Below are 23,758 nucleotides of genomic sequence, written 5' to 3'. Positions count from 1 at the left end.
TTAGCTGTGTTGGGGGATATGGTGTAGGGGAGAACTTTGTAGAGTAGGGTAGATGTTTGGACTCGATGATCCCAAGGGTCTTTTCCAACCTAAACAATTCTATGATCCTATGAACAGTCACCTTCCATCTGGAAGGAGGGAGGCCCCGCAGTGAGCTGGGTCCTGCCGCTCTCTCCCCGCAGCGCTGAGCAGCCATGGAGAAGATGCAGCAGGTCGTTGGGCGGGCGAGAGCCGCCTTCAACTCGGGCCGTTGCCGCTCGCTGGAGTTCCGGCTGCAGCAGCTGAAGGCCCTGGAGCGGATGGTGCAGGAGAAGGAGAAGGAGATCCTGGCAGCCCTCAAGGCGGATCTGCACAAGGTCTGAGTCAGGGGGTTTTTCCTATGAGCCATGCATAGACGGTGGTCAACCCCGAAGGGACAGTGGGAAGGCCAAGGGCTGCCTTTTCCCCTGCCAGGTGGCTTGAGCTGATGCCTCCCATGATCCCAGCTCTCACTGTAGCTTGCCAAGGTTTGCTGCTACCGTTCCTAAGAAGGAGCTAGTTTGAGTCAGGGCAGTGAAGGCAGGTCCTGGCTATCAGGGTGTGGCTTCTGCTGCACACTGAGCCCTATGCATCCAGGCTTGGCCATCTTTTCTGCCACTTTAAGGCAGCAGAATGTACCTTGCTTCTCTGGATGCTTTGCCATTCCCTCCCCAAGCTCTCTCTCATTCCAGAGTGTCTATGAGCCATGCATGGACGGTGGTCAACCCCGAAGGGACAGTGGGAAGGCCAAGGGCTGCCTTTTCCCCTGCCAGGTGGCTTGAGCTGATGCCTCCCTTGGTCCCGCCTCTCACTGTAGCTTGCCAAGGTTTGCTGCCACCGTTCCTAAGAAGGAGCTAGTTTGAGTCAGGGCAGCAAAAGCAGGTCCTGCCTATCAGGTTTTGGCTTCTGCTGCACACTGAGCCCTATGCATCCAGGCTTGGCCATCTTTTCTGCCACTTTAAGGCAGCAGAATGTACCTTGCTTCTCTGGATGCTTTGCCATTCCCTCCCCAAGCTCTCTCTCATTCCAGAGTGGGCACAATGCATATAGCCACGAAATCCTGGGCGTGCTGGGGGAGCTGGCCCTGACCATGGACAAGCTGCCGTCCTGGGCAGCCCCACGGCCTGTGAAGAAGAACCTACTGACGATGCGGGACGAGGCCTACATCTACCCCGAGCCACTGGGGGTGGTGCTGATCATCGGGGCCTGGAACTACCCCTTTGTCCTGGTCATGCAGCCTTTGATCGGGGCCATTGCAGCAGGTGGGGACCCACCACAACCCCTGTCCTTCCTGGGGCCTTGGGTGGATGCTGCAGGAGGCAGGAGAGGAGTGCAAGGTGTCAGTGTCCATGCAGCATTTGTGTTGTAGGCAATGCCGTGGTGGTGAAGCCATCAGAGATCAGCGAGAACACGGCTCAGCTGGTGGCTGATCTCCTCCCCCAGTACCTTGACCGGGTGAGTGTTGCCCCATGCCTGGTGTAATTGTCTCGAGGAGATATCTGTCTTGCTTTTGAGTGGTACCTGTAAATTAGAGTCAGATCAGTTGTCCACTCTCTCCAGAGGAGTGTAAGCAGGATATATAGAAATGGTTGAATTGCTCTTAGAGTGCGGAGACACTTTGACATATTCCTCCTGAGTTTGTGTAATTTAATGTGCCTCCATAAGGTTGTTGCAACATGGCAGCTTTTTTGACATTCACAACCCTGTAAAGAGCTGTGTGTGTAATTCTCACTGCAATAATTGCTCTTGGACACTGTGCTGGGGTTGCCTCTGGGTAAGCACAAGTTTGCGTTGGATACTGGCTGTGCCTGTCTCTTCCTGAGAGTTGGGTGCCATTGGCTCAGTAGCAATATGTCCCCGGTATTCATGTCCTTTTGAACCATGCTCATAGAGAGAGATGTTTTTCCTCTACTTGTTTGACAGGTCCGACATCCATTGTGCTGTCGCTCTGACAGCAGGGCCCCACCGTGCAGTTTCCTCTGGGCAGTTAGTGCAGTCTGTAAGCAAGAGTTGAGAGCTGAGGAAGGAGACAGCCCTCAGGAGAACCTGGCAGTTATATGTGCTCTTGGTCTTAGTATGTGAGAGTAGGTCCACAGCCTGACTCAGTCCTGGCCTCAACTTCCATTTCCTTTAGTTCATGTGGCACAGTACGGCAGGTGAAACTTCATTTCAGGGGAAGGAGCAGAACTTGTCTCTGTAACTGCCATCCTTTGTCCAGATCCTAACATAGCTCATAAGTGAGTCTGCCCATGCAGAGCTGTTGCCTTGATAGATTTGCTTTCAACCAAAGTGATTGTAAGGCTCTTGTTTGCCCTGCAGGAGCTGTACCCCGTGGTCACTGGAGGAGTACCCGAGACAACAGAGCTGCTGACCCAGAGGTTTGATCACATCCTCTACACCGGCAACTCCGCAGTGGGCAAAATCGTGATGGCAGCAGCTGCCAAGCACCTGACGCCCGTCACCCTGGAGCTGGGTGGGAAGAGCCCCTGCTACATCGACAAGGACTGTGACCTGGCCGTCGCCTGCAGGTCAGGCTGTGGCAAGCCCTCAGTTGGCCATTGTCCCTGGACTGTGGGGTCACTCAGGCATGATTGACTGGGTGGTGGGGTCTGGAAGGGATTGACTGTGGAGAAACCATCTCCCTTTCTCCTGCAGGAGGATAACATGGGGGAAGTACATGAACTGTGGGCAAACCTGCATCGCCCCAGACTACATCCTCTGCGACCCGTCCATCCAGAGCAAAGTGGTGGAGAACATCAAGGCAACTCTGCAGGTGAGTGTGGAGTTCCTCGTGCTGTGGGAGTTGTCCCCGTTGCAGCCCAGGTCTGAGTTCTGTGGCAGCAGCCCTGGAGCTGTGGCTGTTGTGAAGGTGTGTTGAGGGCTTTGGCTGTGCTGTGCTCTTTGGCAGGAATTCTATGGGGAAGATGTGAAGTCATCTCCAGATTACGAAAGGATCATCAACAAGCGTCACTTCAAGAGGATCATGGGCCTGCTGGAAGGGCAGAATATCGCTTACGGAGGACAGACTGATGAGGCCTCCTGCTTCATAGGTGCTTCTGGCAACTGTTGGGGAGGGGAGGTGGTGGTGGTGTGTGCCTTTTGGGGGCTGTGCTTGTGTCTGTGGCTCCCTTGGTGTGTGTTGAATGCAAGCGGTGCCCAGGATGAGGTCCTGTGATGGACCATGTCTTCTGTGCTGCTCACGCTGTCTCTTGCCCTCCTGTTTGCCTCAGCACCGACTATCCTCACCGACGTTTCTCCGGAGTCAAAGGTGATGGAGGAGGAAATCTTTGGGCCAGTGCTCCCCATTCTGCCCGTGAAGAACGTGGATGAAGCCATTGAGTTCATCAACCGTCGTGAGAAGCCCCTTGCCCTCTATGTCTTCTCAAACAACAAGAAGGTGGGTCTGGGCTGTACTCTCCTGCAGAGGGGACTGTTTGCAGTTTGATGCTGAATGTGGCCAGTCCCAGGCACGTGTCCCCACAGGGTCTGTGTTGGTTCCTCTTTGCTTTTGAATCGCAGTGTTTGTCTCTCAGGGGACCACGAGTGTCCCCAGAGCTGCTGTATCCTCGCAGTCTCCTGCTTTGCATTTGCATGACTTTGTGAAATAGAAGGATAAAGGGCTGAATTTCCTCTGTAGTGCCTTGAAGTCTTTCATGATTAATTTAGTTACTTTTAATTTATTAGGAGGCAAGCTCCCAGATTTCCAACTTTCACATCCTTCCTCTCAACTTTTCCACTTTCTTCGAGTTAATGCTGCATGGAGAGGGCTCATTGGAGTTACCAGCCAGAGGAAATTATACGATGGCCTGTTGGCTCGTAGCTCCCCTCGCCATCTGTCTCAGTTACACGGTCTGGTCTCTTCTGGGCCTTATAATGTTCTGTTTGGTTTTTTTTTCTTTTCTTTTATCAGTTAATCAAAAGAGTAATCTCTCAGACCTCCAGTGGGGGTGTTACTGGAAATGATGTCATCATGCATTTCTTCCTCTCAACCTTGCCCTTTGGTGGTGTGGGTAAGTTACTGGAGCTCCGTAAGTGTTGTGACTCGATGCACGGTGTGAGCCAGGGAACAACAGCAGTTGTTCTTTGTCCAGTTGCCCCTGTGCCTCTTACAGCCAAAGGGTCTCTGTACAACAGATCTCAGTAACAAATTTGGGGAGTACATTAGGAAAGGGTCCTAAAGAGAAAAACCTTTGGGTGTGTTTGGGGGAAGATTGAAGCAGTTAGTGCAGACTGACGTGAAAGTTGAAGTAAAAACATCAGCTGTGATCAGAAGTAATTGCAGGAGAAAGGGTAGGACTGCAGTTTGTAGAGACTTGGAACAGGTTATGGAACAGCCTACAGGAGCTTTGCAGAAGAGGGTTTGGGTGTTAGAGTGCTCACAAGCTGACTGAACCCGCAGTGTTCTGCTGCAGTGAACAGCACGTGCTCTCCTGGAATCGGACAATGGAGGTGGATCCTCCAGGGTTCCTCAGGAAACCCTTCACACAGCACATACAGAGACACAATGAAGTATGTAGTGAAAACGGGATGGGGAAGAAGAGGGGTGGAGTAGAGAGGGACATCTTAGAGACAGAGAAGTGCTGCAGAGAGGAAGGAACAATTGTCTTCTCTGAAGGAGGAGAAGCTGTGCTTTTAAAGTGAGGAAGGAAGATGCAGGGTAGGTAGCACACACTGCAGCTGGCAAACAACTGGCATCTTCCTGTGATGCTTTTTGTCCTGCTGGTGGCCTCCAGCAGCCAGAGGATTGACTGGCTCAGCCTGTGGTGTGACCTGTGTGGGTTGTGTCCCTCAGGTAACAGCGGGATGGGCGCCTACCACGGCAAGCACAGCTTTGAGACCTTCTCCCACCGCCGCGCCTGCTTGATCAAGGACCTGAAGATGGAGGTTGTGAACAAACTCCGGTACCCACCTGGCAGCCAGAAGAAGTTGGATTGGGCCAAGTTCTTCATCCTGAAGCGGTCTAGGAAGGGCCGTGTGTGACTGGCCATCTTGGCCCTGCTGGGGATTGTGGCAGCTGTGGTGATAAAGGTGAGCTTTGGCTCTTTGCCTTCTACATGAGTGCACGTGCAATTCCTCTGATCTTCTGCAAGTTCCTTCTTTGCAACTGCAGTCCTTTCTTAGAGCCTGGGCTATTTTTTTCTGTCTTGATAATTTCTCTTGTAAGTCTCAAGATGTGCTTCTCGCTCTTGCAAGTGCTATCTAGAATAGAAATGTCCTCAGAGAAGTCTCCTGGGCTTGTTGCTGTGCCTTGGTGGGTGACACCCATGAGAAGCTCCCTCCAGAGGCAGAGATCGGTACTTTTTGGACAGGTCTCTAGAGAGATTTTGATTCGTGGGCTTCTTTCAGCAGCAGTTGTGAGCTGCTCCACAGCCTTGTCCTGCTGGCTGCAGTTTTGCACCTCAGGGCCCTGGGGAAGGGAATCTGTGTCCTAATGCCAAGGGCTAGAGCGAGCTCTTGTTCCTCGGCCAGTTGCAGTTGAACCTGTAGTTCAATTATTTCCATTTCCTCCCCTCATTCCGGCTGGGTAGTGCGGAAGGGTGGGATGTCCTCCCGTCTCTGCAGGAGGCAGAAGCCCTCTGGTGCTGGCTGAATGACTCAAGATGCCTCCTGAGATGGAGGAGTAATATCTAAATCTTCAAGTGTGATTGCTGGTGGTTCTCCATGGCTGGTGGACCAGGCACTATAAGTGCCTGCACTGGCTGCTCCTTGCAAAGCTTAACTGTGCATCCTGGTGGTTTAATAGGCTTGAGGAGGCAGCCGTGGAGGGGACAGGAGGTGGCAGGGTGGGTCAGACTCTGCCCTTCAATCTGGTCTGTGTGGTTATTGCTGCAAGGAGACATGCAGGAGCCCAGCAAGCCAGGGAGATAACCAGACTGCTTATCTGAGTCCAGGAGGACGTGTAGGAGCCAACAACTGGCTCAGGTCTTGAAGCACCAGCCAGGGAGGCAGGCCCTGTTTAGGTGAATGCCTTCTCAGTGAAGAGGGGGGGGAAACTCACAGCATCTTGAAACCATTTGGGTTTTCTCAGAATCACCAGTCTGTGCTGAAGAGAAAAGCCCTCTTGATTGTGCTGGCTGTTCAGAGGCTGGGCTGGCTCAGTGAGTGGTAAGGAGGAGCAGGTCTCAGAGCACTCCTGTGGCTGTCACAGTGAGGTAGGAGCCTTTTTCTTCTCCTGTGTGTAGATGTGTGATTTGAGACTGCGCAAAGCCTTGTTAGAGCAGTGACTGTGGGGCTTGCAGAAGGTTCTCCCCTGGAGCCAGAGAGCGATGCTTTCCCTGGAAGCGCTCAGAGCTCATACAGCATCCAGGATAACCAGTCAGTGCATGCTGAGGGGCGCTGGGGAAGTCGCCTTGAGTGAAGGGGCTTTGCTTCAGGCTGTTCTAGAAAGCAAGTTGGGATTTTTTTTCAGCAAATCCTTGACAGGACATTGGTATTGTGTTTTGCTTTCACAGATGGTTTACTACTGAAGAGAGGAGAAGGCGCCATGTGCAAGTCACACTCTGAGAGCTCACTTTGTGTCCGTTTCCTTAAGCTGAGAAGTCTTTTTTTTTTTTCTTTTTTTTTTTCCTTTTCTACTGGGTTATTTCAGTGAGCTGTCACACACACAGAGCAGCCTTAGAGAGGCACTAACCAAGAGAAGGCTTGGACTCCTGTTTACTAAAAAGCCGTGCTGAAAACAGAGGGACCAGTGGGTACAAGCTCTCAAAAGGAGGACTGCAGAGCAAGAAATACCAGTCCCTACCTCCACCCCATGCCCTGCAGAGCACTGCTTCCACGGAAACACGCACACTGTGTCTTGCACCAGACCTCTTACCTTCCTCCAGTGACAAACAGGAGCTGAAATTTCAGCTGCGATTAGGTTTTTGTGTTTTCCCTGCTGTTTTTGGGATGGTCTGTCTTCTGTTGTGCTCCAAAACATCACCCTCTTGGTGACAAGTCTGAGGCTGTGCTGGCTGATGGTTTTTTGCCGACAGGGATGGTGATGAATAAACCCAGTGAGGTCCCTTTGTGTTAAATTGAGGTAAAATATTCGTGGATCCCTATGAGCCAGAATCGTCCACAGCTGGTCAGGAGGTGCAGGCTGACTCCATTTTTGGGGGCTCTGGGTTTCATCATGTGCCCATAAGAATTATTTGGCAGTTAGAAAATGACAAAGGTGATACCTGCGCCACCTGTGTTTTGCTGATAAGGGCATGTTGTGTTCATACAAAGGAAGTTTCAGGCCTGTTTAGAGAAGAGGGAATCGCAGAGTACCCTGTGGTGGGTCTGCCCAGGTGGGTGCCCAAGCCCTGCGCAGCCGCTCAACTCGCTCACCCCAGTGGGAGAGGGTAAAAGAGAAAACATGTAGGTTGAGATGAAGTTGGATTGGTAAAATGAAATTTGGGCATGTAAGGTAGCAAATTAAGGAATGAATTCACTACTTCTCCTTGGCAGGCAGATGTTCAGCCATCCCCAGGAAGGCAGGGCTCCATCACATGTAGCAGTGACTTGGGAAGACAGATGCTGTAACTTCCAATGTCCCCTCACCTTCCTCTTCTTTCCCCCCAGCTTTTATCTGTGAAGGCAATATCATACGGCCTGGAATATCCCTGTGGTTAGCTGGGGTCACCTCTCCCAGCCGTGTCCCCTCCCTAATTCTTGCCCCCCGCCCCCAGAGCGCTGTTTGGCACAGCCAAACCCCAGGTGTGTCACTGACACTGTTCTGCTCACAAATCCAAAGCACTGCACCATCCTGCTATGAAGAAACTTAGCACCTATGATTAAAATTAACTTCATCCCAGCCAAAACCAGTACAAACCCGTTCCTGGTCCGACTCCTCCGAGAGAAAACAATTACTGAAAAGAGTGTGTACTCCTTTGCGTTTTTGCTTCTTGGGTCTGCTATAATCTTGCACTGGGAGATCATATGGGGCTTGTTCTAGCTTGGGGAGAGGATGCTGGAGAAATTTAATGTGAAAGGACCTTAGAAATATTAATGTTTAAAGAAGGTAAATTTAAAAAGTATTATTAAATGCAATTACTCACTCTAGAGTAGAAAATTATATTTACTGTGCAATAGATGGGATTTCTTCATGTCTGGTGAAAATCCTTGTGCCTAAACCTTTTTAATGATATATTTTGCAAGTACTAAATAAACACTGAGAATTTCAATAATAAACTGAGCGTGGTAAGTCCCTGCAGTCTCCTGGGGAATCCTGCCCGTCCTCTGCCGCTCCCGGCTCTGGTGGCCCAAGGTGACACGTGTGTTGCGAGGTGCCTCTGCCACAGCGCAGGTCCCCAGCACGATGACATCCCTGTTCATGGGGACGGAACCCCCCGGAGCTCTGGCAGGGAAGAGGAGCAGGTAGGGTGTGAGGTGAGGTGGTGCCGGGAGCTGTGGAGGAGCTGGACTGGTTTTCCTCCTGTCCTGTGCAGATCCACCCCCCTGATGGCCTCCCACCTGTGGGCGCTGCCCGGTTGGGGTTTGTGTCCAGTTCTGGGCTCCCCAGTTCAAGAAGGACAGGGAACTGCTGGAGAGGATACAGCGGAGGGCTGTTAAGATGATGAGGGGCCTGGAGCATCGCCCTTATGAGGAGAGGCTGAGGGACTTGGGTCTTTTTAGTCTGGAGAAGAGAAGGCTGAGGGAGGATCTGATCAATGCTTATAAATAGTTAAAGGGTGGGTGTCAAGAGGATGGGGCCAGTCTGTTTTCAGTGGTGCCCAGGAATAGGACAAGAGAAAATGGGCACAAACTTGAACATAAGAAGTTCGACCTAAACACGAGGATGAACTTCTTTCCTTTGAGGGTGGCAGAGCCCTGGAAGAGGCTGCCCAGGGAGATGGTGGAGTCTCCTTCTCTGGAGACATTCAAAAGCCACTTGGACAAGTTCCTTTGCAACCTGCTCTGGGTGAACCTGCTTTGGCAGGGGGGTTGGACTCGATGATCTCCAGAAGCCCCTTCCAAACCCGTGTGATTCTGTGATTGTGTGCTCAGATCTGGACGATAGCACGGGCTGTGTTCCTTTGGCTCCCCACGGCTGCTGCCTCACGTGAAAGCGCTCCCCCAGCCTCGTGCCCCCGACGAGGGCAATGCCACGTGCCCTCTCGCAATCTGTCACGGGCGGCTGAGTCACTGCCCCGGCAGAGCACGACCATCCAGGGCTTGTGTATTCGCAGGGTGAGGACATATCTGAGTAAAGGGCATCTTGCATCTAGGGAGAGCCCTGGGCCTGGGCCAGCTCTACCCTGGTGGGAGGAGGAGACATCGCTGCGAGCTGTGTCAGGGGAAGGGCTTGTGCCAGCTTGCACTTGCTGCGGGAGACTGGTGGAGAGAGAAGCTGCTCTGAAGGTAACTTCCTTTTTTTTCTTCTTTTTATTATTTAATGAGTCATCTGCTTTCTTGGTGAGGATCGGGGCTGCACCACACAGCTGTGGTGGCAGCAGGGAAGAAGGGCAGATTTTAAGGGTTGCAAGGGAACCTTGGTGCCTCCATTGGCTAGACAGGAACTGCAGGCAATCTCTTGTCCTGAATAAAGAGAGGAAAACTGCTCCTGAGAAGCCAGATGAAACCTCTGCAACCTTTTCTTGTATTTCTGCAATGCCTCGCAGTTCCAGGGACGGCAGGTGCAGGCTGTCTCCATCTCTGGAGACATTCAAAAGCCACTTGGACAAGTTCCTTTGCAACCTGCTCTGGGTGAACCTGCTTTGGCAGGGGGGTTGGACTCGATGATCTCCAGAAGCCCCTTCCAAACCCGTGTGATTCTGTGATTGTGTGCTCAGATCTGGACGATAGCACGGGCTGTGTTCCTTTGGCTCCCCACGGCTGCTGCCTCACGTGAAAGCGCTCCCCCAGCCTCGTGCCCCCGACGAGGGCAATGCCACGTGCCCTCTCGCAATCTGTCACGGGCGGCTGAGTCACTGCCCCGGCAGAGCACGACCATCCAGAGCTTGTGTATTCGCAGGGTGAGGACATATCTGAGTAAAGGGCATCTTGCATCTAGGGAGAGCCCTGGGCCTGGGCCAGCTCTACCCTGGTGGGAGGAGGAGACATCGCTGCGAGCTGTGTCAGGGGAAGGGCTTGTGCCAGCTTGCACTTGCTGCGGGAGACTGGTGGAGAGAGAAGCTGCTCTGAAGGTAACTTCCTTTTTTTTCTTCTTTTTATTATTTAATGAGTCATCTGCTTTCTTGGTGAGGATCGGGGCTGCACCACACAGCTGTGGTGGCAGCAGGGAAGAAGGGCAGATTTTAAGGGTTGCAAGGGAACCTTGGTGCCTCCATTGGCTAGACAGGAACTGCAGGCAATCTCTTGTCCTGAATAAAGAGAGGAAAACTGCTCCTGAGAAGCCAGATGAAACCTCTGCAACCTTTTCTTGTATTTCTGCAATGCCTCGCAGTTCCAGGGAAGGCGGGCGCAGGCTGGTACAGGCACACAGCTCTGCTTCCAGCTGGCTGCCCACTAAGGCCATGGTCATCTACACGTTTTGGCTCATGGGGAGCATCCCTGTGAGCAGAAGGAGGGGTGTCTGGTGGGTTTAAGGGGTATCCCAGATTTAGGAGAAAGCACACAGAGAAAAGGACCTATCAGCCATCCCCAGAGGTGCTAGGTTGCCGTGAGAGGTGCTCTCCATTGGTGGACCCTGTGCTGGTAGGATAGGGCATCAGAAGGTGGGAGCCCTGAGTAGTCATCTTGGGAGCAGGAGGTGACCCAAGCCCTGGGCCTGGGCCAGCTCTACCCTGGTGGGAGGAGGAGACATCGCTGCGAGCTGTGTCAGGGGAAGGGCTTGTGCCAGCTTGCACTTGCTGCGGGAGACTGGTGGAGAGAGAAGCTGCTCTGAAGGTAACTTCCTTTTTTTTCTTCTTTTTATTATTTAATGAGTCATCTGCTTTCTTGGTGAGGATCGGGGCTGCACCACACAGCTGTGGCGGCAGCAGGGAAGAAGGGCAGATTTTAAGGGTTGCAAGGGAACCTTGGTGCCTCCATTGGCTAGACAGGAACTGCAGGCAATCTCTTGTCCTGAATAAAGAGAGGAAAACTGCTCCTGAGAAGCCAGATGAAACCTCTGCAACCTTTTCTTGTATTTCTGCAATGCCTCGCAGTTCCAGGGACGGCAGGTGCAGGCTGGTCCAGGCACACAGCTCTGCTTCCAGCTGGCTGCCCACTAAGGCCATGGTCATCTACACGTTTTGGCTCATGGGGAGCATCCCTGTGAGCAGAAGGAGGGGTGTCTGGTGGGTTTAAGGGGTATCCCAGATTTAGGAGAAAGCACACAGAGAAAAGGACCTATCAGCCATCCCCAGAGGTGCTAGGTTGCCGTGAGAGGTGCTCTCCATTGGTGGACCCTGTGCTGGTAGGATAGGGCATCAGAAGGTGGGAGCCCTGAGTAGTCATCTTGGGAGCAGGAGGTGACCCAAGGAGGAGAACATCTCCTAGCCTTGCTCTGGGTGGAACATTTCTTATTAGTGGCCACACCTTGACTGTTCCCAGGCCTTGAACAGCTCTTGATGGCCCTGCAGTGAGCTGGGTCCTGCCCCTCTCTCCCTGCAGCACTGAGCAGCCATGGAGAAGATGCAGCAGGTTGTTGGGCGGGCGAGAGCTGCCTTCAACTCGGGCCGTTGCCGCTCGCTGGAGTTCCGGCTGCAGCAGCTGAAGGCCCTGGAGCGGATGGTGCAGGAGAAGGAGAAGGAGATCCTGGCAGCCATCAAGGCAGATCTGCACAAGGTCTGGGTTGGGGGGTTTCTCCTATGAGCCATGCATGGATGGCAGTCAACCCAGAAGTGGGAAGGCCAAGGACTGCTTTTGTCCTGCTGATGGCTTTTGCTGATGTCCTCCATGGTCCTGGATGACTTTGCCCTGCCTCCCCAGGCGTCCATGGTGGGTATGGGAGGCGGAGGCCTTTGCCATGCCCTCCCCAAGCTCTCTGTCATTGCAGAGTGGGCCCAATGCCTATGGCCACGAGATCCTTGGCGTGCTGGGGGAGCTGGCTCTGACCATGGACAAGCTGCCATCCTGGGCAGCCCCGCGGCCTGTGAAGAAGAACCTACTGACGATGCGGGACGAGGCCTACATCTACCCCGAGCCGCTGGGGGTGGTGCTGATCATCGGGGCCTGGAACTACCCCTTTGTCCTGGTCATGCAGCCTTTGATCGGGGCCATCGCAGCAGGTGGGGACCCACCACAGCCCCTGTCTTTCCGGGGACAATGGGTGGCTGCTGCAAGAGAGGAGCATGAGGGCTCAGTGTCCATGCTGCGTTTATGTTGTAGGTAATGCCGCCGTTGTGAAGCCATCAGAGATCAGCCAGCCCCTGTCCTTCCTGGGGCCTTGGGTGGGTGCTGCAGGAGAGGAGCACGAGGGCTCAGTGTCCATGCTGCATTTATGTTGTAGGTAATGCCGCTGTCGTGAAGCCATCAGAGATCAGTCCTTTGTCCTGGTCATGCAGCCTTTGATCGGGGCCATCGCAGCAGGTGGGGACCCACCACAGCCCCTGTCTTTCCGGGGACAATGGGTGGCTGCTGCAAGAGAGGAGCATGAGGGCTCAGTGTCCATGCTGCGTTTATGTTGTAGGTAATGCCGCCGTTGTGAAGCCATCAGAGATCAGCGAGAACACAGCTCGGCTGGTGGCTGATCTCCTCCCGCAGTACCTTGACAGGGTGAGTGAGGTCTGGTGTTGCTCCCCAGATTTTTCTGCACCACGGGGATACCCTCTGTTGGGGTGACCATGACACTCTCAACCTGCAGGAGCTGTACCCCGTGGTCACTGGAGGAGTACCCGAGACAACAGAGCTGCTGACCCAGAGGTTTGATCACATCCTCTACACCGGCAACTCCGCAGTGGGCAAAATCGTGATGGCAGCAGCTGCCAAGCACCTGACGCCCGTCACCCTGGAGCTGGGTGGGAAGAGCCCCTGCTACATCGACAAGGACTGTGACCTGGCCGTCGCCTGCAGGTCAGGCTGTGGCAAGTCTTTGGTTGGGGGTTCAGTAGAGGGGCAGGGACGCTGTGGGGCACGTGGACATCTCTGGGCTGTTATCCCTGGATTGCGGGTGTCACTCAGGTGCAACTGACTCCCCATTGCATCCCAGGTCTGAGTTCTGTGGCAGCAGCCCTGGAGCTGTGGCTGTTGTGAAGGTGTGTTGAGGGTTTTGGCTGTACTGTGCTCTTTGGCAGGAATTCTATGGGGAAGATGTGAAGTCATCTCCAGATTATGAAAGGATCATCAACAAGCGTCACTTCAAGAGGATCATGGGCCTGCTGGAAGGGCAGAATATCGCTTATGGAGGACAGACTGATGAGGCCTCCTGCTTCATAGGTGCTTCTGGCAACTGTTGGGGAGGGGCAGTGGTGGTGGTGTGTGCCTTCTGGGGGCTGTGCTTGTGTCTGTGGCTCCCTTGGTGTGTGTTGAATGCAAGCAGTGCCCAGGATGAGGTCCTGTGATGGAGCGTGTCTTCTGTGCTGCTCACACTGTCTCTTGCCCTCCTGTTTGCCTCAGCACCGACTATCCTCACCGACGTTTCTCCGGAGTCAAAGGTGATGGAGGAGGAAATCTTTGGGCCAGTGCTCCCCATTCTGCCCGTGAAGAACGTGGACAAAGCCATTGAGTTCATCAACCGTCGTGAGAAGCCCCTTGCCCTCTATGTCTTCTCAAACAACAAGAAGGTGGGTCTGGGCTGTGCTCTCCTGCAGAGGCGACTGTTTGCAGTTTGATGCTGAATGTGGCCAGTCCCAGGCACGTGTCCCCACAGGATCTGTGTTGGTTCCTCTTTGCTTTTGAATCGCAGTGTTTGTCTCTCAGGGGACCATGAGTGTCCCCAGAGCTGCTGGAGGCTCCCAGTCTCCTGCTGCAGGACTTTGGGTTTGCACACTTCCTGTGTGTGTCAGCTGGCCAGCCCACGCTCATGGATGCTGGTTCCTTGCATGTCTCCTGCCCCCGCTCCATGCTCTGTTGTGCCAGCTCAGGAATTTAGGTCAGGGCTCTACTCTGACACAACAGCCCCGGGCGGTTTGGGTGGGAGGGCTGAGGAGCACCCCAGGCTCTGGCTGATGCACTGCTGGCTCTGACCTCTCCTTTTTGGATGGACCCGCTTCATTTTGTGGCTGTTCCAGCAAGGCAGATCTTGTGCTAAAGTAATGTAAACCCAGCCTCTCTCAAGGAACAAGGCACAGCGTGCCCCTCGCAAAGAGAGACGCAAGCGTCACCTTGATACCCACCTCCTCTGCTAAAGGCCATGGTGTTTGTGGCCCATCTTGATTTCCCTCTGTTCTGTGCCATCTCTCATTCTGGGTAGCTGATCAGACGGGTGATATCGGAGACCTCCAGCGGCGGCATGACAGCCAACGATGTCTTCATGCACGCTTTGGTTCCTGATCTGCCCTTTGGCGGTGTGGGTAAGTCCCTGCTCCAACCCGTAGGTCTGGTTTCAGTCTCCCAGCAGCAGCTTCTGACCCAGATGCCATCATACGTGTTTGGCAATTCAGGAAAACTTTCAGCTGCATTTTCCCATTAGTATTATTTTCACTAATGGTTTCCTTTGTAAAACGGCTCATTAGTGGTCAGAGCAGTGTTGGTGCCAGTGGAGAGGAAAACCCTCTGGCACATCTGTCTGCGGCTCTGGTTCTCCTTTACCCAGCTATGGGGTGAAGTTGCCTGTGGGCAAGCAGATGGTTGAGTTTCCACAGTCACTGTCAGGCTCATGGTTCTGTGGCAGATACAACCTGGCTGTGGGTGGAGGGTGGAGGTCTTGGGTGTTTCTGATGGCAGGTTGCTGAATGTCCTCCTTATGTTCCACTGCTTATTCCTCCTGTCCCTTACTCCAGTGTAAATTTTGTGGGAGAAGCAGGACTGGCCCTGGGGAGGAGAGGCCTGGTGCCATTAACATTCCAAGGCTGGGTTCACACAACCAGCCTGAGCACCAGTTCAAGGCAGGGAGCAGGTCCTCACTTATTTCTGGGTAGTTATTAAAGCTGCTTTTTGCTTCTCTACCCTTGGGGAGCAGAGCAGCTGCTCCAGGTGTGAGAAGCACCACAACTAACCCTTCCCTGTGTTCTGAGCGCTGACAAACAAAATTTATTTAGGAAATGCCACTGTATCACTGTGCATGATGTGTCCTGTGTGGGTTGTGTCCCTCAGGTAACAGCGGGATGGGCGCCTACCACGGCAAGCACAGCTTTGAGACCTTCTCCCACCGCCGCGCCTGCTTGATCAAGGACCTGAAGATGGAGGTTGTGAACAAACTCCGGTACCCACCTGGCAGCCAGAAGAAGGTGGATTGGGCCAAGCTCTTCCTCTTGATGCAGTTTAACAAGGGCCGAGTGGGACTGGTCATGTTGGCCGTGCTGGGGATTGTGGCAGCGGTGGTGGCAAAGGTGAGCTTTGGTTCTCTGATGTCCCAGCTCTGTCCCCTGAGCCCTGGCCTGGTCTCAGCCTCCATCACCCTGTTGCCTCGGGCTCTGCTCCCTTCTTGTGGGCTCAGCCTTGTTTCTGTGCCTCTCCAGATGGTGTGCTCCGGACGAAGTGGGTGATCAACAGTCAGCAACACACCGGACCTGTAACCAGCCACTCACTCCCTGCAGTCCTAGTGCTGAACTCTTTTCTGCTGCAATTTCTTTTCTTCCAAGTCAGCCAATGCACTGAAGAGGTAGAAGCAAATGAAACCCACCAAAAGCAGAGAAGCCCCAAGCAGAAGGCCCCAGCTCCCACTGAAACACAGGAATTGGTTCAGACCTCAGCAGTGAGTGGTGGCAGATGGAAGGAGGCAGCATCTACCCCGCTTTGCAAACAGGATCCCATCTAAAAGCTCTGGGGAATGGAGGAATCATTTGTCACAAGGGTATCGGAACAAAGCCAGCTGTTGCTGAGCCTGTTGTCTGTGGAACACATCGTGTGATCCCCATAGAAAGCTGTCTCATACCAGCAATAAGCCTGACCAAATGTGGGTCTTACTGAAGGGGACAGCCCAGGCTGGTTGTCCCCATCAGCCTGCCAAGAGTAGAGGGAAAGAACCTCCAAGAACCTGCAGCACCCCACCCTCCAAAGGACTCACGACAAAACAGGTGATGTCTCATTGCAGGGGGAAACCACCTTTAGCCCTCCAAGGTGTGAAAGGCTACCTGAGGTGACAGCAAAGGCTGTGGGAGCTGTGCCCACACTCTGCCCAAGGACTCAAGGAGCACCAGGGACCACCATGCTGCATCTGGGGCTGTGTGACAACAGCGGCATTGCTGCCACCAGAGTCCCAGGTCTGGGGAAGTCCTTGGCCTCAGCTGAGCAGCCAGCCATCTCACGTGTAATTGAATTTCCACTTTTTATTGGTTTACTGGGAGTCTTTTACCTCCAAGCTTGTAACTGGAAGCTGCCTTGCTGAATAAAACCTTTGTTTTACTGCAAAGGCCGCTTGGGGCCGGGGCAAGACCCACAAGCCCCCCGGGCTCACTGCAGCCCCCAGCGTCGGACATTCCCCTGCCCTCAGCCCCCTCCCAAAGGAGCCAGCCCGAGTCCAGCTGGGTTTATCCTTTATTTGGCATTTTTGGCAGAGCAGCGGTGTGAGCCGGGCTGTGCTCGGCTCCGGTCGGCAGGCGATAGCCAGCAGCGCAGGCAGGAGAGGGGGACCCACACACCCCAAACAGCATTTTGGGGGTCAGAGCAGCCACAGGGCCTGTTCCCGAGTGGTGGCTGAGCAGATGCCACCGAATGCTGCCAGGGAGCCCTTTGGCTCCCATGGGACAGGCATGTGCTGGGTTCTCTCGCTGGCCGGTCTGTGCTTTGTACGTCCATCCATCAGGAGGGGCTTTTGCCCCCAAAGCAAAGTCCCCACAGTCCCTGGCACGAGTCAGTGTTTGCTGGTCACCAGCTTTATGACAATGCCAAGCGCAAGTACTGCGATGGCTGCGGCCACTGCCAGCCCCCGCCGGATGATCAGCTCCTTGGTGACCACGGCGGTGGCCGGAGGGGACGTGACAGGAGTGGCTTCCTGCAGCTCCAGCTGGTACGTTGGTCCCTCCGTCCTGGTGATGCCCGTGAGCACCACGCCGTTCTGTGCATCCACTCCCGCTGCAAGGAGAACAGGGCAGGGTCGCTGAGAGCTTTTCAGGGGGATTGAGGGGTGTCTTGGGAGGGTTTGGTCTGAGGTCTGAAAGCGCTTTACAAGCAGCACAGAGTGTGGAGATCTCCAGCCCTTGGTGGAGCTTCAGTGGGATTCGGTGTCTGCAAGGTGAGAACTGCCCCAGGGTGCCCCATCCCTCCAGGTCATCCCCCCAACAGCTTCCATCATCCTCCTGAGCCCACCCTTGTAATTACTGTTACAGGGGCATCACCAACACTATGATGCATCTCCATTTTGTGGGCTTGTTCCTGGTTTATGTGAACCCTTGGGGACCCTTCCTGGACCCCAAACTCACCACCCCACGCAGTGCCCAGCTCCTGGCCATACCTATGCACCCCTTCACCACCGTGGCAGGGGGGTATGTATGGGGCACTGGGGCTGGCCCCCCACCAGAGGGAAGGGCCTTGCAGGAGAGATCAAGGTCTGGGTTCGGCTCCTCTGGTGGTGGCTGGGTCACTCCTGCGCGGCGCTGAGCCTGAGGGAGGAAACGTAATGGGTTTAGCTGGTGGCACGTGGTGTGGGAAATCCCCACCAAGCAAAAGCAATGTGTCGCCTCTCATGGGGTTTATCTGGCTGGAAATGGCACCATGTTGCAGCTGAAAGGTGCCCAAAATACCCAAGTTATTCTGGCTGGTGGGAACCCTGGAATTGTTGGGGCACAAGACAATGCTCAGGACTGTAGGGTTGAGGTACACCTCAGTCAGCCCATCTGCTTTGTGCTTTGTGTGCCCAGCCAAGGGTGGCACAAGGGAAACCTTGAGGCCATCGAGTGTATGGGTGGGAGGGAGCTGAATATGGGGACGTGGTCACAGTCCCAAACAGGGGAGCACTATCTTTTGCTGGGGACACGATGAGGGATCAAGCTCACAATGCTGTCTTATCCCACTGTGATCCCAGCCAAGCTACTGGGGACCTTCCTAGTGGAAAGTTGCGATGCTGTGGGTGCCCAGGTTACCTCCTCGGCCGCCGTCCTCCAGTCCATGCGGCAGATGTAGGCGATGAAGCAGGTGCAGAGGATGGAGACGGAGACGAGCATGCTGAGCCACAGGCCTGCAGAGGGCATGCTGGCATCAGTCAGGCACCACGGCTGGACCAAACCCAACCCAGACAGCATCTCCGGACAGCGAGTCAAGAAAAGGGGACATCACCGAGGTCAGCAGGGACATGGGTATGGGGCAGCCGTGGGTGCTTGCTGTGGTGGTTGCTTTTTCCCAGTACAGTTAAAAGCTCTCAGTAGTTTCAAGGTCCACCCTGGTGTGCCCAGTCCCCAGCCAGGTAGGGGGAGCAGATCCAGGCAGGAAGGTCATGGTGAGCCATCGGTGGAGCTGGGGGGATCCCCCCACGGGGATGTGGGGACACGCAGAGCTGTGTGCCCGGGGGTTGGTACCTATGACTCCGATCCTGGCCACGAAGAGCAGCACAGCTGCCAGGGGCAGGCCCACACCATAGTAGCTGACGGCGTTGAGGATGGCACCGAATTTCTGCTTGCCTATGCCTCTGAGCACCCCGCTGCAGGCACCCTGCCGGGGAGAGGGAGAGCGGCTGGGGCCAGAGCCAGAAGCACCACCTTGGCCAAATTCAGGGCTCTGACACTGCCTTTGAGGGGGCTGGTGAACCATCCTGGTGATGAACCAGCTCCCCCACCTCTGCCCGGTTATTTCTTCATCCCTCCCCCATCCTGTGGGTTGGCAGCTCCTTGTGCGCTTGGTGTTTTCTAAGGGGTGACCCCTGCAGGGTCCCAGTGTTGGTGCTCACCCACAGCTTCAGGGACCCTTGACCAACCTGTGATGCTGCCACTCAGCACCGAGGTCCCATACCCAAAGCAGCAGCATCCCAAGGGACTTACACACATGGCTTCAAACAAGTGGAAGACAACGTAGACGGGCATGACCCAGGCCACCAAGTCAACAATTTCCCTGGGGACAGAGAAGAGCCAACCATCACTTTTAGGAACCAACGTCTGCACACTAGGGCTGGGAGCCGGCGGCACTCACTTCTCAGGGGTGAAGATGTATCCCAGCATGTTCTTCGTGGCCATTAAAATGGCCCCCATGGCTATGCTAAATGCCCCTGAAAAACACAGCAAACGCTGAGCCCGGCCCGGCTGTGATGGGGAGCTCAGGGGCAGCCAAAGGGAGAGAGCAGGGGACACCACAGCCAGGGGACTTCCAAGGCTCCCTGGTCCTGCCATGCCTGGAAGAAGCCTGGGCAAAGGCTTCCTGTCGTGTTGGTGGTCTGACCTGTGCAGAGCAGGCTGGTGGAGGAGGATCTCTTGGCCGTCTCGATGTCGCCGGCGCCCAGCGCGTTCCCCACCTGCACGCTGGCGGCCGTCCCCAGCCCCAGGGGGATCTGTAACCACAGGGCTGAGGCTCGTGTGTGTGTCCAGGTAATGGGGCCATTGCAGTGATGGCAGAACAACCACCCGGCAGAGACAGGGATGGAGTTCAGGATTTAATTTGAAACATCTCCATAGGAGGGATAGGCAGGAGCGGGGAGAGGCTTAAGGGCAGAGGGGGAAGACCGAGATTTGCTGGAGCTGATTTTTGTTGGGTGTCTGTCCCTTGGGAGCCCTGGTCTGAAATAATAACCCCCAGCCCTTACCATGAAAGCCACAACGGACACCTCGTAGATGATGGACTGGGCAGAGAGCTCTATGACGCTCAGCAGGCCTGGGGGAGAGGAGGTCAGTGCTGTGGGTGAGAGCTGTTCTTGGCCCAGAACTGCTGCAGACGCCACTCTGGGTCACACCCTGTCCACACCCTTGCAACTCCCCCCTCTCCACTCACCTATCAAGAAGCTCCCAATTTCGTAGGTCCACCACTCGATGCATATCATGAGCATGCTGGGCACTGCCAGGGAGGTGAAGCTGTCCCACTCCAGCAGGCACTCACTGGACCAGCCTGTAGAGAGGAGAAATGTCACCTAGTGGACAACCAGACTGGCCACTACGTCCTCAAGATCACCTGAGGCAGGTGGAGGTGCTGCTCCTGTTTGCAGAGCCACCAGGGCAATGCTCCTCAGTTCCATAAGACCTCCAGCAGCAAGCTCTGCTGATGCCTTCCTGTGGGCCACAGAGTGGTGCAACCCTCAACTCATCCCTCCCAGAGCAGAGCACCTGAGGACAACCTCATGCTTACGTCTGTGCTCATCCGGCTTTGGGGCTGAACCCTACAAAGCCTCAGCAGAAAGTGTCATTTCTCCAGAATTAATGTTTACTGCCCAGCACGGTGCCCTGCCAACCCTCGCACAGGATGTGCTGCCACCGAAGCAGCACCACATTCCTGGGGCGTACCGGGCTGAGGTTAATATTTCACCCTCAGGACTAACAGAATTAGTCCTGATAGAAGAAGTCCTGGTGGAAGTGGTGGAAGATTCACACATACTTGTGTAAGGCAGAAGCCAGAGGGAGCTGGGGAGACACTCTTACCTCCCCAGGTCTTCACGTGGAGTTTCCTTCCGATAATATACAGGAACAAGAAAATGGTTTGTGAATACTGAGCAACGGTGTTGGCCCAGGCTGAGCCCCTGCAAAGGAAATGAGAAAGGTTGTTGTCATCCTGCTCACGCCTCCCCGGCCTCGGGGTGCCAGAGCGTAACGTCCTGCGGTGCCCCCGCAAGCACCGGATGCTCAGCCATGCCTAGTGGAGCCAACATCCCTGAAAAGTTCTTTGCTGTTGCCAGGTGTTGTGTTTTCCCCTCCGTGGGACGCGGGCGCTACTCACGAAATGCCCAAGTCGAGCACGTAGAGGAAGATGCAGTTTGCGATGACGTTGACGACGTTGCCAACAATCCCGCTCAGCACCAGCGGCCACATGATCATCTGCAAAGAGGGAGGAGATGGGGGCTGCAGCACCTTCACCAAAGCTTTGGGAGAGAGGTGAGACCACATGATCATCTGCAAAGAGGGAGGAGATAGGGGCTGCAGCACCTTCACTAAAGCTTTGGGAGAGAGGTGAGAAGGTGCCCACCAGCCCCCCTGCTCAGCAGCTTTCCCAGGCAAAGAAAGAAACTTCTGATGATGTTGCCTGCTTGGAAAATGAGTGTGTTGGAGGTAAATCCCTGATTTGGGGAAGTATGATGGGAGGTCCATCAGGCAGATGGATGCAACTGGGGATGAGGTGGGATGGTGCCATGGGATGGGGTGATCTCCAGGGTCAGAGCTGTTCTGGGGCACCCAGGCAATGGTGGGGAGAAGCGCTGCCTTTTTACTAGGAAAAGCAAGCATGAAACCCCTGGGTGCATGGTTGAAGAGAGCCCTGAGCCAGGACTGATCCTCTGTGGGTGTAAGGGCTGTGGCACCTACCTGGTTCTGCAGATATTTGGTCTCCAGGCTATACATAAAAACTGCCTGAAAAGGAAATTGGTGGATGAGGTGAGGCCAGCCCTGAGCAGGGGCTCTGCTGCTGCTGTGGTGGAAAACAAGGAGCAGGATGGCTGGTCCCTGTGTGTGGCCAGCATCCAGGGTGCCCACAGAGACTCACCGGGAGAGCAGGGACAAACGCCGTCACGTAGCGCTGGGTTAACCTGGGGGGAGAGGAGAGGCACGGTTAGTGAGGGGGGCACGGCCATAGCCCCCCTCCTTGCAGCCCCAGCACAACGGGGAGGGACAAGACAGCAGTGTCTGGGCCACCCGACCTGGAGACCTCGGGGTCCTGGCGGATGAGGAGCAGGAGCTGCTAGATGTTGATGAGGATGGCGCAGCAGGGGAAGCAGCAGAGCAGGAGGATGAGGATGGCACGCTGCAGGATCACCCCCACGCGCAGCAGGTTCCTGCTGCCGTAGGTCTGCAAGGCGAGAGGAGGGTCGGGCTCTGCTTGCACTGGCAGCACGTCAGTGCTGGGGGGACAGGGACCCCACGGAGCGTGGAGCAGCCCTGACCACCCTGGGAAAGGATTTGGTATTTCAAGGGGAGCACGGAGCTCCCTGCTATGGGATTGCTGCTTGGGGACAAGCTTCCCCAGCTCGCAGGTGAAGCCAAGGCTCCATGCAGTGTCTGGGCAGCATCAGCCGATGCTGGAAAAGCCCCTGTCTCCAGGACAAGTGCCAGCAGCTCTTACCCACCTGTGATATCAAGGTGTCACATGCCGAAGACAAACCATAACCTACAGAGATGGCAGTAACATTTATAACCTAGAAAAACAGGAGTTAAAAAAACAAAGAGTGAATGTATTTAAGACTTTTAGGTCAGGAGAGGAGCTAAAAGGAAAAATGGGAGACCGAAATCCTCGTCTGTATCCCATCCCAGTGTCAGCAGGTGGGAGCTGGTGCCCGGCAGAGGGGCAGCCCCGTGGAATGCTTACAGCGATGGCCAGCGTGACGGAAGCCAGCTCAACCTTGCCCAGGTGGCCGCAGAATATGGAGCTGACGAGGTGTATCAGGAAGATCAGCAGCTGGATCAGGATCTAAGCGAGGGGAAGAGGAGATGGAGGTGAGCAGGGGTAGCCGTGCTGGGGGGAGCATTCTCCTGTCGAGCTTCTCACCAGTGGCCCCGCCAGCACCAGCAGCTTCTTCGCGTCCTCCCAGAAGTTGTCCGGGACCAAGCACCGAAGCCAGCGGCGTTTCTTCCCGCAGCTGCCGGGTGTGAGATCGTGCTGGCCGGCGGCCATCGCCTCGCTGAAGCCGTTCTCCTCGGGGAGGTCCGCCTGCTTCTTCATGCTGCCGCTCTGCCCAGGGGGAGGGAAAGAACCCTCTTCCTCCGCGCTCGGTTAAAAACCACCTCCTCGGGGTGAGCAATGTGTAACCAACGGTGGGGTGAACTTCAGCCGGGGCCAGGCGAGCTGACCGCCTGCTGCCGGGGCGGCGATGGGAAGTGCGGGCAGCGGGGCAGGACAGGGCAGCGAGGGTCCTGTGCACCACGGAGGAGCCCGGATGTGCGGTGCAAGGGACCAAGACTTCCCAAATCACTCCCGTGAGCCCTCATACCTCTCTCCTGCTTCGCCCTGGCTCCGCCGGCCGGGGGGCTGGAGGGTTGCCTGCCTCTTCCACCAGCGATGGAGGGTCCATGGGTCCGTGTGCGGTCTCCCTGAGCTGCTGCCGGCAGTGGCGGGGGCTGCTGCTGGTCTCGGCCCCTCTCATCACGGTGTGGTGGTGGCCAAGACAAGCTGGCCCCATTGGCTCCAGCTGTCGGCCTCGCACAGCGCAGCAGCGTCGGGTTTCACCGGCACCGCTCCGCCAGGCCAAATATAGAGTCCTGCCTTGGCCCCGCGTAGGGCAGGGGAGCTGGACAGGACCTGCAGACCCTCAGGAGGTGGGCACCAGTGGGATGGGGTAGCCCATGGGGCTGAGCAAGGCAGGCTTCCTCCTCCCCCCAGGGTCCCATCCCTAAATCTAGTGGGATTCCGAGCAGGGCAGAGCCTGCCACATCCTCCCCACATCTGGGCAGAGGCTGCTGAGGTGGGGGTTAGTGGCTGTTTCGAGCTTCTTTATGTCAGGTCTTTCTCTTGCCAGCCCACAGGCAGCCAGTGCCATGTGCCAGGAGAGTTGTGGGGTGGCAGGGAGGTGCCGTGCCCCAACTCTACGTGGTAGTCACCCCCAGTGGCCTTATGGCATGGCCATAAGGCAGTGGCCTCGCTGCTGTCACACAGCTGCAGGTAAGAGCCTGGGGCCGGTCCCGAGGGGCTCGGTGCTCAAGGCAGGGGTGGGCAGGCAGTGCTGGGGGCATTT

The 23,758-nt window shown here is 55.3% G+C and overlaps 3 protein-coding genes across 4 annotated transcripts in view; 2 read left to right on the top strand and 1 right to left on the bottom strand.

Moving 5' to 3' along the window:
* Positions 1-8,175, top strand: part of LOC106894543 (fatty aldehyde dehydrogenase-like) — a 9,017-nt gene extending 842 nt beyond the window's left edge. The window contains exons 2-12 of one of the 2 annotated variants that reach the window (XR_001413281.1): positions 183-356; positions 1,049-1,280; positions 1,388-1,473; positions 2,338-2,546; positions 2,674-2,791; positions 2,927-3,068; positions 3,249-3,415; positions 3,929-4,028; positions 4,811-5,046; positions 6,047-6,170; positions 6,471-8,175. Coding sequence is in view for 1 of the 2 variants with exons in the window: in XM_014953254.1 (XP_014808740.1) it covers positions 195-356; positions 1,049-1,280; positions 1,388-1,473; positions 2,338-2,546; positions 2,674-2,791; positions 2,927-3,068; positions 3,249-3,415; positions 3,929-4,028; positions 4,811-4,998 (1,404 nt within the window). In the remaining variant the exon portion in view is untranslated. The remainder of the gene's footprint in view (positions 1-182; positions 357-1,048; positions 1,281-1,387; positions 1,474-2,337; positions 2,547-2,673; positions 2,792-2,926; positions 3,069-3,248; positions 3,416-3,928; positions 4,029-4,810; positions 5,047-6,046; positions 6,171-6,470) is intronic. The other variant, XM_014953254.1, reaches the window with a different exon arrangement.
* LOC106894546 (fatty aldehyde dehydrogenase-like) overlaps positions 1-16,327 on the top strand; it is an 18,534-nt gene extending 2,207 nt beyond the window's left edge. The window contains exons 2-10 of the mRNA XM_014953258.1: positions 11,542-11,715; positions 11,927-12,158; positions 12,560-12,645; positions 12,734-12,971; positions 13,135-13,305; positions 13,486-13,652; positions 14,282-14,381; positions 15,124-15,359; positions 15,489-16,327. Of these exons, the coding sequence (XP_014808744.1) occupies positions 11,554-11,715; positions 11,927-12,158; positions 12,560-12,645; positions 12,734-12,971; positions 13,135-13,305; positions 13,486-13,652; positions 14,282-14,381; positions 15,124-15,359; positions 15,489-15,515 (1,419 nt within the window). The 5' untranslated portion in view covers positions 11,542-11,553 and the 3' untranslated portion in view covers positions 15,516-16,327. The remainder of the gene's footprint in view (positions 1-11,541; positions 11,716-11,926; positions 12,159-12,559; positions 12,646-12,733; positions 12,972-13,134; positions 13,306-13,485; positions 13,653-14,281; positions 14,382-15,123; positions 15,360-15,488) is intronic.
* Positions 16,328-16,560: 233 nt separating this feature from the next.
* LOC106894545 (multidrug and toxin extrusion protein 1-like) lies at positions 16,561-23,120 on the bottom strand. Its single transcript, XM_014953257.1, is given in 18 exon segments — positions 16,561-17,043; positions 17,423-17,570; positions 18,051-18,145; positions 18,483-18,615; positions 18,942-19,011; positions 19,090-19,165; positions 19,336-19,444; positions 19,697-19,764; positions 19,882-19,995; positions 20,523-20,620; positions 20,818-20,915; positions 21,399-21,443; positions 21,577-21,619; positions 21,731-21,879; positions 22,157-22,225; positions 22,396-22,497; positions 22,576-22,758; positions 23,018-23,120. Coding segments are annotated over 18 exon segments (1,902 nt in total). The 5' UTR covers positions 23,099-23,120; the 3' UTR covers positions 16,561-16,822.
* Positions 23,121-23,758: the final 638 nt, after the last annotated feature.

This window comes from Calidris pugnax, unplaced genomic scaffold (assembly GCF_001431845.1).
Source record: "Calidris pugnax isolate Ruff unplaced genomic scaffold, ASM143184v1 scaffold133, whole genome shotgun sequence".
NCBI classification, from domain to species: Eukaryota; Metazoa; Chordata; class Aves; order Charadriiformes; family Scolopacidae; genus Calidris; species Calidris pugnax.
Note: the sequence above shows the minus strand (reverse complement) of the source record. Positions and strands in the feature narration are given on the sequence as shown.